This window comes from Rhinoderma darwinii, chromosome 1 (assembly GCF_050947455.1).
Source record: "Rhinoderma darwinii isolate aRhiDar2 chromosome 1, aRhiDar2.hap1, whole genome shotgun sequence".
NCBI classification, from domain to species: domain Eukaryota; kingdom Metazoa; phylum Chordata; class Amphibia; order Anura; family Rhinodermatidae; genus Rhinoderma; species Rhinoderma darwinii.
Window position 1 is genome coordinate 53,792,508 of NC_134687.1, and position 16,789 is coordinate 53,809,296.

Genomic DNA, 16,789 nt, shown 5'->3' on the forward strand with positions numbered 1-16,789 from the left:
CCCTATCCTCTACATAATGTGATCGGCGCTGTAATGTAGATTACAGCAGTGTTTTTTATTTAGAAAAACGATCATTTTTGACAGAGTTATGACCTATATTAGCTTTATGCTAATGAGTTTCTTAATAGACAACTGGGCGTGTTTTTACTTTTGACCAAGTGGGCGTTGTACAGAGGAGTGTATGATGCTGACCAATCAGTGACCAATCAGCGCCATACACTTCTCTCCATTCATTTATTCTGCACATAGTGATCTTACTAGATCACTATGTGCAGTCACTTACTCACACATTAAGGTTACTGAAGCGTCTTGAGAGTTAATAGACATCACTACCAGCCAGGACATGATGTCTATTCACAATCCCGACACTTCGGTAACTTTTGTGTGGGATTTACAGCACAGCAAGCGTAATCTCGCGAGATTACGCTGTAAATGACCATTTACAGCGAGATTACGCGTTCTGTGTTGTAAATCCCACAGAAACTTTACCGAAGTGTTGGGATTGTGAATAGACATCACGTCCTGGCTGGAAGTGATGTCTATTAACTCTTAAGACACTTCAGTAACGTTAATGTGTGAGTAAGTGACTTCACATAGTGACCTAGTAAGATCACTATGTGCAGAATAAATGAATGGAGAGAAGTGTATGGCGCTGATTGGTCACTGATTGGTCAGCGTCATACACTTCTCTCCACAACGCCCAGTTGGTCAAAAGTAAAAACACTCCCAGTTGTCTATTAAGAAACTCATTAGCATAAAGCTAATATAGGTCATAACTCTGTCAAAAATGATTGTTTTTCTAAATAAAAAACACTGCTGTAATCTACATTACAGCGCCGATCATATTATGTACAAGATAGGCCACTTATAATGTGGTGACAAATTATTACATGTTCCCAGTGCAGCATAGAAAATGAAAACTGAGTCTCATTAATGTCAATGTTCCAATAATCTAATGGATATGGGGAGAGCTCATCTGCTGTTGAGGTGAAAAGGATTGTGCATGTTGCATTTTAACACGTGTTGCTGCTGGAGCCTGGGAAATTCTGGAAAATACTTGAGTGAACTGGGAGATGTAGGCCCCAAGCAGGTGGCGGCCCATGGACATTTGCCCCATTTGCCTTTCCTATAATCAGACCATGTTGATACATTTTAACCATTGTCCTATTCATGGCCTCAGTGAACTTTACCTATATAAGATTTACAGCAGCCAGTTTACGCCGGATCCAAGGACGCGCTACGCAGATAACAAAACATGTATTTGAAACAATTCTATAATCTTAAAATATATGGATTTCCTTTATCAAAGAAGTGTGATGGGAGACTGAGCAGTTGATTCCCAGGACAGGCGACTCAGGTTGCACAGGGCTACAATTCCACAGACACCCCTCCTCTCCAGCGCAGGGCAGCTCTGCTATCAAGTACTTATTATTATATGAGCCGGGCTCCCTGTCCTCAGCATGGAGCCTGCACTGATAAGACACACTGACCAAGTAACTTTACTCCCTTATCAGTTCCCTGATTGGAAAGTGCTGATTGCAAAGAATGGGGTTAGGGAGTCAGGTAGGAAGGCAGTGCTCAGTGAGAAGGGGAGGGATGGCTTTGTGTCACCTGGGTGTGTAGGCACAGATATTATCCTGTATATAAGTGCTTAGAGCATCCTTCCTCTCCACCTTTCCCTTTCTGCCTCCTCTTCCACCACAACATCAGGTGAGTTACATTTTAGATCTTGTATGTGGAGTCATTTAATTACTAGGTTTCAAAGCCGGACGTATTGCAGGAGTCATTTTCTCATACACTAATGGGTTAATATGGTTTACTAGACACTGGCATAGGTTGCTGGAATGAAATGAGGACGGCTCTGTCCATACTTGCAGTAAAATAATGTATAGTAATTTAGGTCATTGCATTTGAATGAATGTATAATGTAAGTGCGTAACTTTACCTGTTGTGAGTTTTACATGACACTTTATGCATTACTTATGCTATAAATGAGGGGTGTGTGACCGGTGCCTCTCCGGCTGTTGTGAAGTTTTGCTGCAAGTTGCTGGGGAGCCACAGGCCGCTGCTATACATTGTACTCCAAATCTGAAAATCTGTTGCGCTAAAATAGCGCACTCTATCTGACCACATCTGATATAGCGGTTTGTGTTATTGTTTTTTTATACGAATGATGTGTAAAATAATTAAAAAAAAATGGCACTTTTATTTGTTATTATTATTATAAATATTATTATTATTTAGTATTATTTGTATTACGTGTTATGAACACACCTTTTCATGCTGAAGACTTATTATACAATTATTTCGATATTTTTCCGTTTTATGTTATTATTTTTCTAGAATATTTCAGCTGCACTTACACACGTAGCAGATCTGAACTTACCATTTAACTTCTTTACACTGCATTACTCGCGCAATGTGATAACTACGTTAAGATTATGCAGTTGGTTTAATTGCAGTCCTATGTAAAAGTACAAAGAAGACCTAGAGATTGCATCATGAGTTGTGCCAAATGAGAAACTTTAAGCTCTGCTACTGTACAACAAGTGTGAAGTTGGAGTGCGATCAGGATTGACAATTTGACCCATTTTCATTTTTTCCTAATTCTCGGTAAAGATAAGCAAGTAAATGATTATATTAGAATTTCTTTTATCTCATGCGAATCCAGTGAAGCATCTTATAATAACGTCCTCTTGTCCAAGACAACGATCTCATATTCCACATTCCGGCTGCTCATCAGAGCACTTGAGGAGTCCACAGTTGATTTCTTTTACCTACAATGTGACCTGTTTTCTTACCTCATGGTCTTTTTTTTACTTTACCTATTGTAAAACAATCGTCAGTGCGCATAGCGGCTCACTTATAAAAAAAAGTATCAGTAGGGAAATGCAATTCAGCCTTCTAAAGCCTAGTTCACACAGAGTTTTTTGGCACTGTTTTGAGGCGGAAACGGCGTCAGAAACAGCGCCAAAACACGGCCGAAATTGCCTCCCATTGATTTCAATGGGAGGCGGAGGCGTTTTTCTCACAGGAAAAAAAAGCGACATGCTCTTTCTTCCCACGGTTCCTTCTCTGACCTCCCATTGAAATTCAATGAGAGACAGAGAAAGCGTTTTACGTAGCGGTTTTTGCCCACAGCGTTCAATGGTCGTGGCAGAAAATCGTAGGGAAAACCGTGGCAATGAAAGTGCAGGCAGGTCAAAATCTACCTCAAAATTCCTGAAGGAATTTTAAGGGTATGTGCACACACAAAATCAAAAACGTCTGAAAATACGGAGCTGTTTTCAAGGGAAAACAGCTCCTGATTTTCAGACGTTTTTTAATCAAACTCGCGTTTTTCGTGGCATTTTTTTACAGCCATTTTTGGAGCTGTTTTTCTATAGTGTCAATGAAAAACGGCTCCAAAAAGTCCCAAGAAGTGACATGCACTTCTTTTTCGTGGGTGTCTTTTTATGTGCCGTTTTTGGAAAACGAGGCGTAAAAAAACGCTTACGGACGTTTACGGCCCGAAAAATGGCTGAAAACACTGCGTGTGCACATACCCTAAGGCAGATTTTTCTGCTTGCAAAAAAACTCAGTGTGAACAGAGCCTTAGTGTATGTGCACACACACTAATTACGTCCGTAATTGACGGACGTATTTCGGCCGCAAGTCCCGGACCGAACACAGTGCAGGGAGCCGGGCTCCTAGCATCATACTTATGTACGATGCTAGGAGTCCCTGCCTCGCTGCAGGACAACTGTCCCGTACTGAAAACATGATTACACTACGGGACAGTTGTCCTGCAGCGAGGCAGGGACTCCTAGCATCGTACATAAGTATGATGCTAGGAGCCCGGCTCCCTGCACTGTGTTCGGTCCGGGACTTGCGGCCGAAATACGTCCGTCAATTACGGACGTAATTAGTGTGTGTGCACATACCCTTATACAGCAGATACTTGCTCCGTATGAATAAAATGACACTTTTAGTAGATTGTTCCGCCACATCAAATATGTTTTAAGCCATGTGAATAATTGTGCACCATATAAGTATCCAAAGTTTATAATAGCAAATATTTGTTACTATCGTCTCCTGTGTATTATATATTATATATACATCATGACAATGGGGGAGATTTATCAAAGTAGAGGAAAAGTAGGACAGTTGCCTATATGAAAAATCAGGTTGCTGCTCTCATTTCTCAAATGTCCTCTAAAAATTTTTAAATGAAGTCTGATTGGTTGCTATAATCAACTACTCTACTTTTCCTCTGCTCTAGTTTTGATAAATCTCCCCCATTGTATATAAGGTTCTCAATGGTTGCATTGAGAGCCTCTATTGGGGGTTCCATAAGCTTGTATGGTATTTTTGCAGCCCGCAGAGCTATTCGTTATGTAAAAAATACTGAAACCCCCACAAAATACCCGACAGACCCCATTGTTCTGAATTAAAACGTGACTGTGAAGCAACACTTTACCTACGAGCCCCTATGTGTTGATGATGTTCATTACTATTATCAGTTAATACGTTTTCCATAAATTCCATAATATTTCAGTATTTTTTTTGTGGATTATTCACTGGTTTAAGGCGGAATATCAATCATTTTAATAATTTAATAATTGCTTTCCAGTACTTGTCTACAGCTAGAAACATGGAGGAAAAGGTACTTGGTGACTTATGGTGGAGGACATCTGGGCAGAGTTATGCTTTTCCGTTTTCTTGGCTTTCTGCTGGGAGAGTGGGCTTCATGATATCGCTGCATTTTATTTTTTATTTTATTTAATGAGTTTGTTATTATTTTATAACTAAACCAATATGTTATTATGATTCTTGGTTGTGATAGATTGATAGATAGATAGATAGATAGATAGATAGATAGATAGATAGATAGATAGATAGATAGATAGATAGATAGATAGATGATAGATAGATAGATAGATAGATAGATAGATAGATAGATAGATAGATAGATAGATAGATAGATAGATTTATTAGACAGATGAGTCGTTTTTATGAGTCGAATTCATGTCTTGTGGTCTCAATGTGATATTTTGACACTTCTAAGTTTAGTAAAAGCATATGATAATGTTCTCAGCACAACAGAATAAAATTAGCGCCCCCAACTAATATATTGTTTTTGCCCATAAACACCTATTTATTTGTTCCGTGATATCATGGATGTACATATGTATTCCCTGTGGCTTCATTGGATTTATTTGTTGGAATAAATAAGCAAATGTCTCTATTCTGAATAGATAAAAGTTTCATGTTGTGTTGGATCCAACTATAAATTTGGCCATAGACATAAGATTGTTTTTGGAGAATCAATCCCATGTCTATGAGAACAGTCAGGCTGTCTCCAGATGTCTACTGTAAGGCGAATCAGCAATTGTTTCTCCGAGATAAGCGGTGTATCGTGTGCCTCGCAGCCCTTATCTCCTTTTAGCAAAATATGAAGGGAAAAAGATAAGAGGCTGAACCCAATGTTAGTTTGGAATTCGTAGAAAAAGACTGTTGGCCCAATGATTATTTTCCTGACATATTTTATGTTAATATTAAGCTTCAGGTAGGTTCTTGGTAGGATAAAAGTTTTAGATTATATCAGGATTAATAATTATTGCCATGATTTGTCTATATCAGGAGAACCAATGCTTTTATTTCCCCTACATTGCCTCCGGCATCTGAATAGGTTGCTCTGTAGCCAATCCAGCCCTGGAGTCGATTCTGTTCATTGTATTAAATACATTAGACGCCTTGTCTCATTTTCCCTACAAGTTGTCATGATTGTGTAAAATTGATTTACACATCATAAGAGTAATTATTAATAAGTTGCCCAGCAGGTTAAGGAAGATAGTCTAGTTGGAGATGGCGCAGCCTATAATTAAGACAATGGGATCCATGTGTGCATTCATGTATCTTGGCATCGTCCTCTGTGTCGTTCCCACCCTTATAATGGAGTTTATCTCAGTAGCAGTACATGTACATAGAATACTTGTCGTGGTCTTAGAAACGGCATCAGTGGCGGAGATGAACAGAACAGGAATAGAGGGAGGTGGTCATCATGGCCCTAGCAAATCCTTAACCAGGGTCTTACAGTATCTTACAAGCATTCTAACGCTTCATTCACACGAGCGTGTCCGATTTACGTGCTTAAAAAACGCAAAGCATTTTATGTCTGTGTGCCATCAGTGTGCGTTGTGTATGGCATCAGTGTGCGTTGTGTATGGCATCAGTGTGCTTTGCGTGTGACATGCAGTTTTCACGTTTTTTTTTATTTTTTTAAATTTCTCTGCATTTGATGTGTGAAAGACAGACAGCACACAGATCTCGTCCTTGTGCTGTCCGTGTTTTTCACGCACCCATAAGCTTCAATGGGCAACAAGGTGCGGAAAAACGCACCAATATAAGACATGCAGTGAGTTTCACGCAATGGACACTCTCTGAGTGAAAACTCATGCATGTTCCTTGAAATGAGTGAGACTGTGTGCTGTCCATTATTTCAACGCACAGGATAACGCTCATCTGAATGAGCCCTAAAAGGCAGTAGGAGGAATGACAATTTTTTGCTATGGTAGTGGTGGGCCCCCTTACCTATAGGGCCCCTGTGCAGCTGTACAGATGTTATGTCTGCCCCTGAACTGCATTAAACACCCGATTATTTTTGGCTATAGTGAATATGAACTATATGGAGAGGAGAGAAAAGCAAAATAGGGTTTTTCCTTATGGCAACCGATCAATTGCTGTAATTTGTCAATGTTCATCTACAAGTGGTTAGTTGTTATGGGCAAAACCGTTCTTATCTGTTCAAGAGGGACGACTTCTCCTTCCCTGACACTGGACGAAGGTCCCAAAACTGGTGCCTGACTGGAAATATAATCTCTCACCCTGTCTGAGCTCCTTATGGAAATACCAATGTCTTATGCTACATGCAAGTTGATAGTTATCAGTCCACCATGAAGGAGCACCATACCACTGGTTCCATGTCATCACCCTCTATTGCAGAAATCTATGAGTTAAAATTATATAGCATTAGAACCCTTAATATCCTGTCAAGGTGTATATATATTATTAACGTAGATGATCACTGCCTATTCATATCCCACCCTAAGAAAACCCCAAGCTTGCATTGAGGGGGATTTCCTGCTCTAAAAGGTGATGGGTCATCTGCCAACCCATTTATTAAGGTTATTGAATGGTGAATTGGTTGTTTTGTACAAGATGGTGAAATGCTGGGATTTATCTTTGATGGTGGCGTATAACTGCAGATGTCTTATACTCCTGTTAACAATCTCTTTTCTCTATGATTACAGACAATGGCTCCTTTCCCAGAATTTCAGAACCATATCCCAGAAGGTGTGGAGGAAATTCCCAGGTACCCCACACTTTCCTCTAATAGCAATGCAGACCCTCCGCCTGGTAAGCTTATTATTATTATTATTAAATTCTCATGTATTACATATTATTCTTAACCTCTTTATGTCTCATGTGGATCAAGATTTATTGTTTGACTCAAGGTTTTTCTCTTTTGTTTATGCTTTTATTATGATAAAATAAAAATACTTGAATTGGAAAAAAAAATATCTAATTTATTTAAAGAAAATTTCCATGAAAAATCATCCATTGCATAGTGTTTATATCAGTTCCTTACCTACATCGCAGCAATAAGAGGCTGTTATTTTCATGACACCAATGTTGTAGGGAAGGAAAAAATAAAAAAATGTGTCAGCAGTATGCTGATTATTTCTCCCTACACAGGTGTCAATTGGCTGGTGTGCAGTCATGTGACATTTAAGCACCGCCCTGTTTACAAAAGTTAGAAATGGTGCATTATGGGGCTTAATAAATTAGAATATAAGGGTTTTATATATGTTTTCAAGCCTTATTGTCACTGTTATATTATTGGTATCCTACAGATGGGCGGCATCAATGTAAAATGTGATGACTCTAAATGTTTTGAAGTCGTCATTTTTCATAATAGACATGAACTTAATGTATTTCTGTATTTGCTAGAAGAGGGTAGTACTTATGGCTCAAGGTCACTACCTCCACCTTACTCCAGTGTGATACTAAGCAATGACAAATCTGAAGAACAGGAGATTGACCCATGGGAGATGCCAGAACTTAAGAGCACTGGACCAAAGTGGTCGGGTGGGTCTAACATATATATATATGTGATATTTTAACATTTCAGTGTAAAGTTTCACCACACTTCAGGACTGAAAGAATTTTTCTTTTACAGAAATGAACACAAAACAACGTGTCCTATCGGTTCTGCTGTCGATCACAAAAGGTGTCCTCTTGTTGACTTTGCTATATTTCTTTGTTTGCTCTTTGGATGTGTTAAGCTCGGCCTTCCAACTGGTAGGAGGTAAGAAAATAAAATTTTTCTGTTATAGCCACTAGCCTCCTATAACACCAAGTCCCCAAAAACGGAATATCCTTATCGGTATAAGCCGCAGGCTATATTATCCATATTAATTTAAAATAATTTCGTTCTGGTCTAAGTATTAGACCACCTGGTCTAATTGATATAGAACTTTCTTATACCCTGCACTTCTGAACTAACCTAAAGTTAACTCATTATAGGAAAGGCTGCAGGAGACATTTTCAAGAACCACTCTGTGCTGTCCAATCCTGTTGCTGGACTGGTGATTGGGGTTCTGGTGACCGTCCTCGTACAGAGCTCAAGTACTTCAACATCTATTGTGGTCAGCATGGTGTCATCTGGTCGTAAGTATACCTTGTACTATATATAATATATAACTGTATATCACACTATACTACAATACTCATATTTGGGGTGCTGCTTGCCAAATTGAGCACTCTGATGTTATATTTGGGAAAAGTTGGGTGAGGCTATGACCTAAAATCTCCCAAATGATGAAAGCTATCGTTGATGTTTGCTTAAAATGAATTGCATATCAGCAGGGGTTTAAAGAGTTTGCAATGGCACCAACTCACCTGGAACATTGACGAATGGCAGTGCAATTGTGTAGTGTTGTCCTATTATATTGGCGTTTATAATGAATGTTGAATATTGAGAATAGCATAATGCTTATGTTGTTCTGGAGGTTATAACATAAAGTAAATGTTGTTTGTATGACTCTTTGTGTTTTGACAGTTCTAACCGTTAGGACAGCCATTCCAATCATCATGGGAGCAAACATTGGCACATCAGTCACAAACACCATTGTGGCTTTGATGCAGTCTGGTGACCGGAATGAATTCAGAAGGTACAGTGCCTACTCTTATTATATCAGATAAGAAAATGAGGATCCGGTGAAGCGCATAAAGTTCTTTCCTGTTGTAGCTGAATTAAATACTTCCATGGTTGTTCATCTTCTTAGATGGTCTTGAGACTCCTTGAAGTAGTTATACTTGTTGTGCTCCTGTATTATGTACTGTACGTCCATTTAAAGAGGCTCTGTCACCAGATTATAAATGCCCTATCTCCTACATAATCTGATCGGCGCTGTAATGTAGATAACAGCAGTGGTTTTTATTTTGAAAAACGATCATTTTTGTGGAAGTTATGAGCAATTTTAGATTTATGCTAATTAGTTTCTTAAAGACCAACTGGGCGTGTTTTTACTTTTGTGTATGACGCTGACCAATCAGTGACCAATCAGCGTCATACTCTTCTCATTGTTCCAGCCCAGCTTCTTTCACTGTACAATCACACTGTGCTGTGGATCATGCTGGGCTGAAACAATGAGAAGTGTATGAGGCTGATTGGTCACTGATTGGTCAGCGTCATACACTCCTCTGTACAACGCCCAGTTGGTAAAAAGTAAAAACACGCCCAGTTGGTCTTTAAGAAACTAATTAGCATAAATCTAAAATTGCTCATAACACAAAAATGATCGTTTTTCAAAATAAAAACCACTGCTGTTATCTACATTACAGCGCCAATCAGATTATGTAGGAGATAGGCCACTTATAATCTGGTGACAGAGCCTCTTTAAGTATCTGCACAGAAAGCTCTTCTAAATACCTATTCATAAACAGACGTTTCTTTTGGAGAACAACACGTACAGACGCAATTGGCGGTACATCTGATAAGTTTTTATGTTACTCATTTTTAGAAAAGGGTGTTCATTGAAACCATGTACAGTACTGGGGCACACCCTGGGAACAAAACTGAGTTTAGTCATATAGTTCCAGAGATTTTCTTCTCTGATACCATATGCTATAAAATTATAATATTATCTCCCACGAAACCTGTAAAGCTACCTAGTACTGTAGGGAATCTGACATTGGCGCAAACAAACATTTTCAAATGGGAGCATGTAAAAAACCTATAGTACAAAGTACAAAAATGATGCAGCCAAAAAAAAATTACAATAATAAAAAAAACATAATACAATGGAATATTGAAAATGGAAACATAAAAGTGATTCTTGACAGATTGCAACGTATAAAAAAGTTTTAGGAAGTTAATGTCTATTTCAGTGACTTCTGTAATAAGTTAGTGATCAATGAAATGAACTATATAAGACCTGAACAATTGCTTGTTCCTATTGCTTAACATATACACGGCAATGACTGGAATTTACAGCTGGTAGTTCAGTGTAAATGTTGCCCAGATATTACGGATCTGTGCAACCTCCGAGTAATACGGCGCTCATAGACTTCTATGGCCTCCTACTGTATCTCCATATGCTTCTAATATCATATGGAGGTTTTTCAAGTAGAGAATAAGGTGACATGCAGTGCAATATATGGCGGCACACAAAGGGAAAATGTATGAAAACTGGTGCAATGGAAAAGTGGAGCAATTTCAAATAGCCACTAATGATCTTGTTGCTTTTATTTTCCAAAGGGCCTCTAAAAAAAGAGAGGGAAAATCTGATTGGTTGCCAATATTCCTCTTTTCCTTCACACCAGTTTTGATATATTTGCCCCAAAGTCCTTATGATTTCATAGTATGGAGCCCCAGGCGCTCCTGTATGCTTGAGACCTTAGTGTAATGATTGTTAATAATTCGCATTGAACTTATTTCCAATGACTTATAAAAGTTGTTTCCTCCCTACAGGGCATTTGCAGGAGCCACCGTTCATGATTTCTTTAATTGGCTCTCGGTGCTGGTTCTACTGCCTATTGAAATAGCATCAGGATATTTGTACCACCTCACCAGCGCTATTGTCAAGACTTTCAATATACAATCAGGAGAGGATGCCCCAGATATGTTAAAAGTTATCACAGAGCCCCTCACCAAAGGAATTATTCAGGTATCCACATAAATCTCTTATTTGTCAATTAATGATGATCATTCAAAATGGATGAAGAAAACTTTTGGGTTTGTTATAGAAAATACCAAAAGTTGGTTCCATAGATAAACCTGACATAGAATAACAATGTACTAGAGGAATTATATGTATTAGGTGAAACTACCCTTGCATTACTTAAAAGAGTAGGGAAAATTAAAGGAGTTGTCCGGTTTCAACAAATTAATGTTAATCTTTTTGCATAACTAAGTTATCCATTTTTCCATGATACTTTCTGTATTAATTCCTCATTGTTTTTAAGATCTGTGCATTTAGTAGGAACATCCATGGATAGAATGGATAAAACTCTGTCCATGGCCATGTGATGGACACACAGGTGCACGGCTCGTTACAGTTACAGTATGTGTATTAGAGCTGTGTCTTCTATCGATCCCAGCACCTGTGTATCCATCACATGACCATGGACAGAATTTTATCCACTAGAAATAAACAATGAATGTTCCTAATGAATAACAACAAGCAGAGACTTTGAAAACCATGAGGAATTAATACAGAAATGATAATGAAAAATTGGATAACTTTTAAAAAATAACATTAAAAATTATCATTATTTATCACTTATCCACTGGATAGGTGATAAATATCTGATCGGTGGTGGTTTAACCACTGGGACTCCCACGATCAGGAGAATGCATTTACCTTGCCGTTCCTGGGAGCCCTATAGGAATTGAGCAGTAGTGCGGATGCTCGGCCAACGCTTCATCAATTTCTATGGTGCTGCCAAAGATAGCGGAGCGGCAAGGTAAACCCGTTCTCATGATCGATAAGGGACCCAGAAGTTGGACCCCCATCGATCAGATATTTATCACCTATCCTGTGGATAGGTGATAAATATTGATTATGGGAAAATCCCTTTAATAGATAAATACATATTTTCCATTACAGTAAAGCAAATGGCAATTACAGCCATATTGTTTCCTCCTTGGCTGCATAATAAAGGCTTGTCTGATCATGAAAATCACAGATAGATGAACATCTGCCCCCCATGTAGACAATGAATAAAACTACTTTAGTACATTGCATTAAACTCTATTACAATTACTGACACGTTTCAAACTACAACTAATACTCAAAGCGCACACGTAGTGGATACAATATAATCTTTACGTGTACGGCGCATTAACAAGTGTCTTTTCTATTGTAGCTTGATAAAAACGTCATTCAGGCGATAGCTAATGGAGACTTAGCAGCTCAAAATATGAGTCTGATCAAGAGAGAATGTGGTTACAAGGTAAGACGACATCTTTTTATTATAATATTCAGTGGAGCACCCGGCCTGACAACCACTAATTTTGATAGATTACAGAAATACTGGCGAAGGATTCATTCGCATGGCTGTATTACGTGTTGTATGGATGTATTATATGGGGGCAGTAGCTATTAGGTATAATAATGTATGTTCATGCTTCTATGCAGGAATGGATGAATTCTAGCGTGCCTGGTAAGGAGAATTGTACTATCAATAGACTGTGCTGGGAAGATGATAATGATGTGGTATGGACAGAAGTGTTTGAGACGGTAAAATTCACCTGTAAGTATTTCTATCAATGTAAAAATTCTGTTTTCTTTACTTAATTTTTAACTATCATTGACATCTGCAGCGATTTCTCAATACAAATTATTGTTATTGTTTTTTTTCACATACTATAGTGTAATTTTACCATATAGAATCAAGGTTTTAATAGTTATTCAGTCCTTAGAGCTCAGCCATCTGGATATATATTGAATATATTGAATGTTTTTTTTAATTTGGAAAGTGTAACTTGGCATTGATAAAAGGTTTATATACTTTTGCAATTGCAATTTATTTATTTTTTTGCTCCAATGCATCTAGATTAAAAAAAGAAGCAAATTTGCAAACAGTCCAAATCCTGCAATTTTGTGTATACCGTTTCTATGCAGAACTATGTGAATAAAATAGTTCCAAATGTATACATAACCTTTACATTTTCACTGTCATGTTGCTATTCCAAAGGTAGTTGTAGACAATACGACAATATTTGATAACTATTATGCTACGATCTGAATATTATTTGATCTGAATGTTTTTGTTTTTTTGCATTGGAAACCATTCAGGTCATAGCTAAATTCAAAAGATGTAATTTTTGCATGGAAAATTCTTATTCTATTTTTGTTGAATGCTAGAATAGTAGTGACAACAGGTATAAGCAGGTACGATATATTTGTAATTTAGTCTTTATTACCTAATTATCATTAAGACCCCAGAGGGTCCATTCTCCACATATGTCCTCTGTACCACCACCTCATTTCCAGATCATATGGTTTCGAAGGAAACATTCATCTAAATTCTTCTTACTTGTAATAAAAAAAGAGTTGGATGGATAACAAACCCTTGTAATAACTATTCTTCTATATCATTTTCCAGGCTCCCACATATTTGCTTCCACTGATCTCCCAGATCTAGCAGTGGGACTCATCCTGTTGGCACTGTCCCTGATAGTGCTTTGCCTGTGTCTGATCTTGATTGTCAAGCTTTTAAACTCCATGCTAAAAGGACAAGTATCTGTTATTATCAGGAAGATAATCAATACTGGTAACTATCAGTGACACAACATTCATCTATTCTAGTCAGTGGAGAACAGATGTCTTCTGTGGTTCACACCAAGATGAAGAATTGTCCGGATCCATCATTTTTTACATGTCCTCTCTTGTTTTTCTCTTCAAGACTTCCCCTTCCCATTCTCATGGTTGACTGGATACTTGGCAATGCTTGTAGGTGCAGGAATGACATTCATTGTGCAGAGCAGCTCAGTCTTCACATCCGCTATGACTCCACTCATTGGTAAGGAGCATGAATGATTGTGAGAAATCATACTTCCAGTAATACTGTTCCTTCTTCCTGTAATACCTTGGCTCTTGTTTCTTGCAGGTATTGGGGTGATTAGCATAGAGCGTGCCTATCCACTGACACTTGGGTCTAACATTGGAACAACAACAACTGCCCTGTTGGCAGCACTAGCCAGTCCAGGGGAGACCTTACAAAACGCTGTACAGGTGTGTGTTACAGCACTGTCTTTTTTATGAAGTATTTCAATTAATGAAATGTTATTTCAGGATTTTATAATTCTTAAAGGTTATTCCCATCACACCGAGTGATGGCATACTGCCAGCGATAGGTGGAAGTCCAACTGCCGGGACCCCAACCGAGCTGGAGAAAGAAGCACATCCACTAGAATTGGGCCATGCTGCTATTTCCTGCGCAGCCGGTAACTGGGGTGCCGCTGTACAGGAAAATAAAGTTTTGCGGCCGCAGCGCTCGTTTTGCCCTTTCTTTCTCAGATTTGATGGAGATCGGACCCCGCCGATCATAAAGTGATCCCCTTTAAGGATATGAAAAATCTTAACTATGATTTGCAATAGTCAATTATGACTTATCATATTTGATGTAGATACTAGTTTCTTTATATGTCACCTTAAAGGGTAACTTAACTTTGAAAAAACGTTTGAAATGTCATAGAGACATGCCAGAACTTTAGATCGGTGGGGGTTCGAGCACTGAGACCCCCACCGATCAGTAATGCTGCTTTGTTTTCTGTTCGGCTTTCTTTAGAGTGAACGGTGTAAAAACTCATAGACTTTCTATTGAGCCCGAACGCGGCTCTAAAGAAAAGCTGAGGAAAGCTGATCCGAAACGAAGCGGCACAGTGCTCACGCAAGCGTTTCTGCCATTTAGTTTCAGCGATCAGTAGAGGTGCTTGGACCCCCACCGATCAAAACTGTTGGCATGTCACTATGACATGTCAAACATTTTTTAAAGTTTAGTTACACTTCAAATCCTCTCTGTGATGCTTTAATTCTGATCAGAGTATCTTATCGAGCACTGAGGAATCCAAACATTGATGAAGTAGGTCATCTGTAGATAATGAAGCTCCTCATTACATGACTATATTAGAAAAATGCAAATCTATCAAATCCTTACATAATAGTATTATCTGGTCATGTATTGGCCATACATAATCAGATCATAACATAAGGTGAAGTTGTTAGCATAAAGTGTCTATAGTTTTCGTTTGTTGCTTTCAGGTAAAATATTATATTATATCCTTTTTTTTTGCAGATTGCGTTATGCCACTTTTTCTTCAACATATCTGGGATACTTGTTTGGTATCCTATCCCCTTTATGAGGTTACCCATTCGATTGGCCAAAGGCTTGGGGGACAAGACAGCTAAATACAGATGGTTTGCTGTTGTCTACCTGATCATGTGCTTCTTCCTGTTGCCCCTGGCTATCTTCGGCTTGTCTGTTGCCGGATGGCAGGCTCTGGTTGGAGTTGCTGTCCCGATTGTGTTTGTAATTATTGTTGTAATCATCATCAGTGTTTTGCAATCCAAATGCCCCAGAGTGCTACCAAATATTCTAAAAACTTGGGACTTTCTCCCCAAGTGGATGCATTCCTTGAAGCCTTGGGATATCTGGATGTCCGCCCTCTCCCTGTTTTGTGGTCGTTACTTTTGCTGCTGTTGCAAGAAATGTAAGTGCTGTAAATGCTGCCAGGATAAAGAAGATGAAGAAGCATCAGTTGACAAACCCCAAGCTCTGGAGTGTCATGAAAATGTTGTCGATCTGACTGATGAACTCCCATCTATTGGTAACAAAGATCAAGGAAAAACTATGGACCTTACTGCCTTGTAGGACAAGTTTTAGAAGGTTCTGTTATAGGAACTAAACAAAATGGACCAAAAATTCTTCTTGACTGGAGCTCTGATCAAATGACTATTTATTTTGTGACCAACGCGGTTAAGCATATGTTCACGAGAAGATCAGAAATAACAAATTTTTGGTGGTCGAGATCACGTCTTTGTCCATGAATTTCTAATCATTGACAATGTTGTAATTAGGTTAGGATGTACACAGAGGTAGTAAGTGATGAATTGCTGCTATGGACTATTGGCTGCTATCAACTATTGAACATTTGGAGGGCAGAATGGACAGAACTGGAGAAACAACCAAATGTAAACATAATAATATGAATGTATGTAAGGAAAAAGGTAAAGATGATAAATATGTTGAATGGGAAACACCCCAGCGTAATACAGTCTGTGCTCTGTACTGTGTACATATTAATACAGATCTGTAGATATCATTTAGCCCATGTATATAGTTATACCGAATGTTCCACTGTATATAAATGTAAAATTTTTACTATATTCTCATGTTTCTTGTACCGAAACCAATGTACAGTTGTAATATAGTTCTGACATGTTCTAATTTTTAATAAATATTGTGAATTTGACATAATTGATAATTTCTTCAGTTTCTTTTAATAAGGGTATCAACATGAGCTCAGATATTGTAATATTAAGCAGTCACGTAAAAATGTATGTTCCATTGTACATGACTGAGCTACTGGCACCACTTCATCCAGCCCCGTTCAGGAGACAGGTAATACACGCATGGGCAAGCAGTTGAACAGAAGCATGGTGCGCTGTTCCATACACATTAGAAGAACATTAGTATAATATTTATTATGTGTAAAATTTGCCATTCATTTAATTTC

At 38.3% G+C, this 16,789-nt stretch overlaps 1 protein-coding gene across 3 annotated transcripts; it reads left to right on the top strand.

Annotated features, from left to right (window-relative positions):
* Window positions 1-1,691: 1,691 nt before the first annotated feature.
* On the top strand, window positions 1,692-16,486 carry SLC34A2 (solute carrier family 34 member 2). Of its 3 annotated transcripts, none has more exons than XM_075849484.1 (13): window positions 1,692-1,710; window positions 7,293-7,398; window positions 7,993-8,130; window positions 8,222-8,350; window positions 8,569-8,712; window positions 9,104-9,215; window positions 11,018-11,213; window positions 12,415-12,501; window positions 12,687-12,801; window positions 13,657-13,824; window positions 13,957-14,073; window positions 14,161-14,285; window positions 15,349-16,486. In XM_075849484.1, the coding sequence occupies exons 2-13, from the start codon at window positions 7,296-7,298 to the stop codon at window positions 15,922-15,924; spliced, it is 2,010 nt and encodes a 669-aa protein (XP_075705599.1). In that variant the 5' UTR covers window positions 1,692-1,710; window positions 7,293-7,295; the 3' UTR covers window positions 15,925-16,486. The 3 variants fall into 3 exon arrangements, with proteins under 3 accessions (XP_075705599.1, XP_075705593.1, XP_075705598.1); XM_075849478.1 differs by lacking the exon at window positions 1,692-1,710 and adding an exon at window positions 4,616-4,645; XM_075849483.1 differs by lacking the exon at window positions 1,692-1,710 and adding an exon at window positions 4,616-4,645 and having other exon boundaries at window positions 7,996-8,130.
* Window positions 16,487-16,789: the final 303 nt, after the last annotated feature.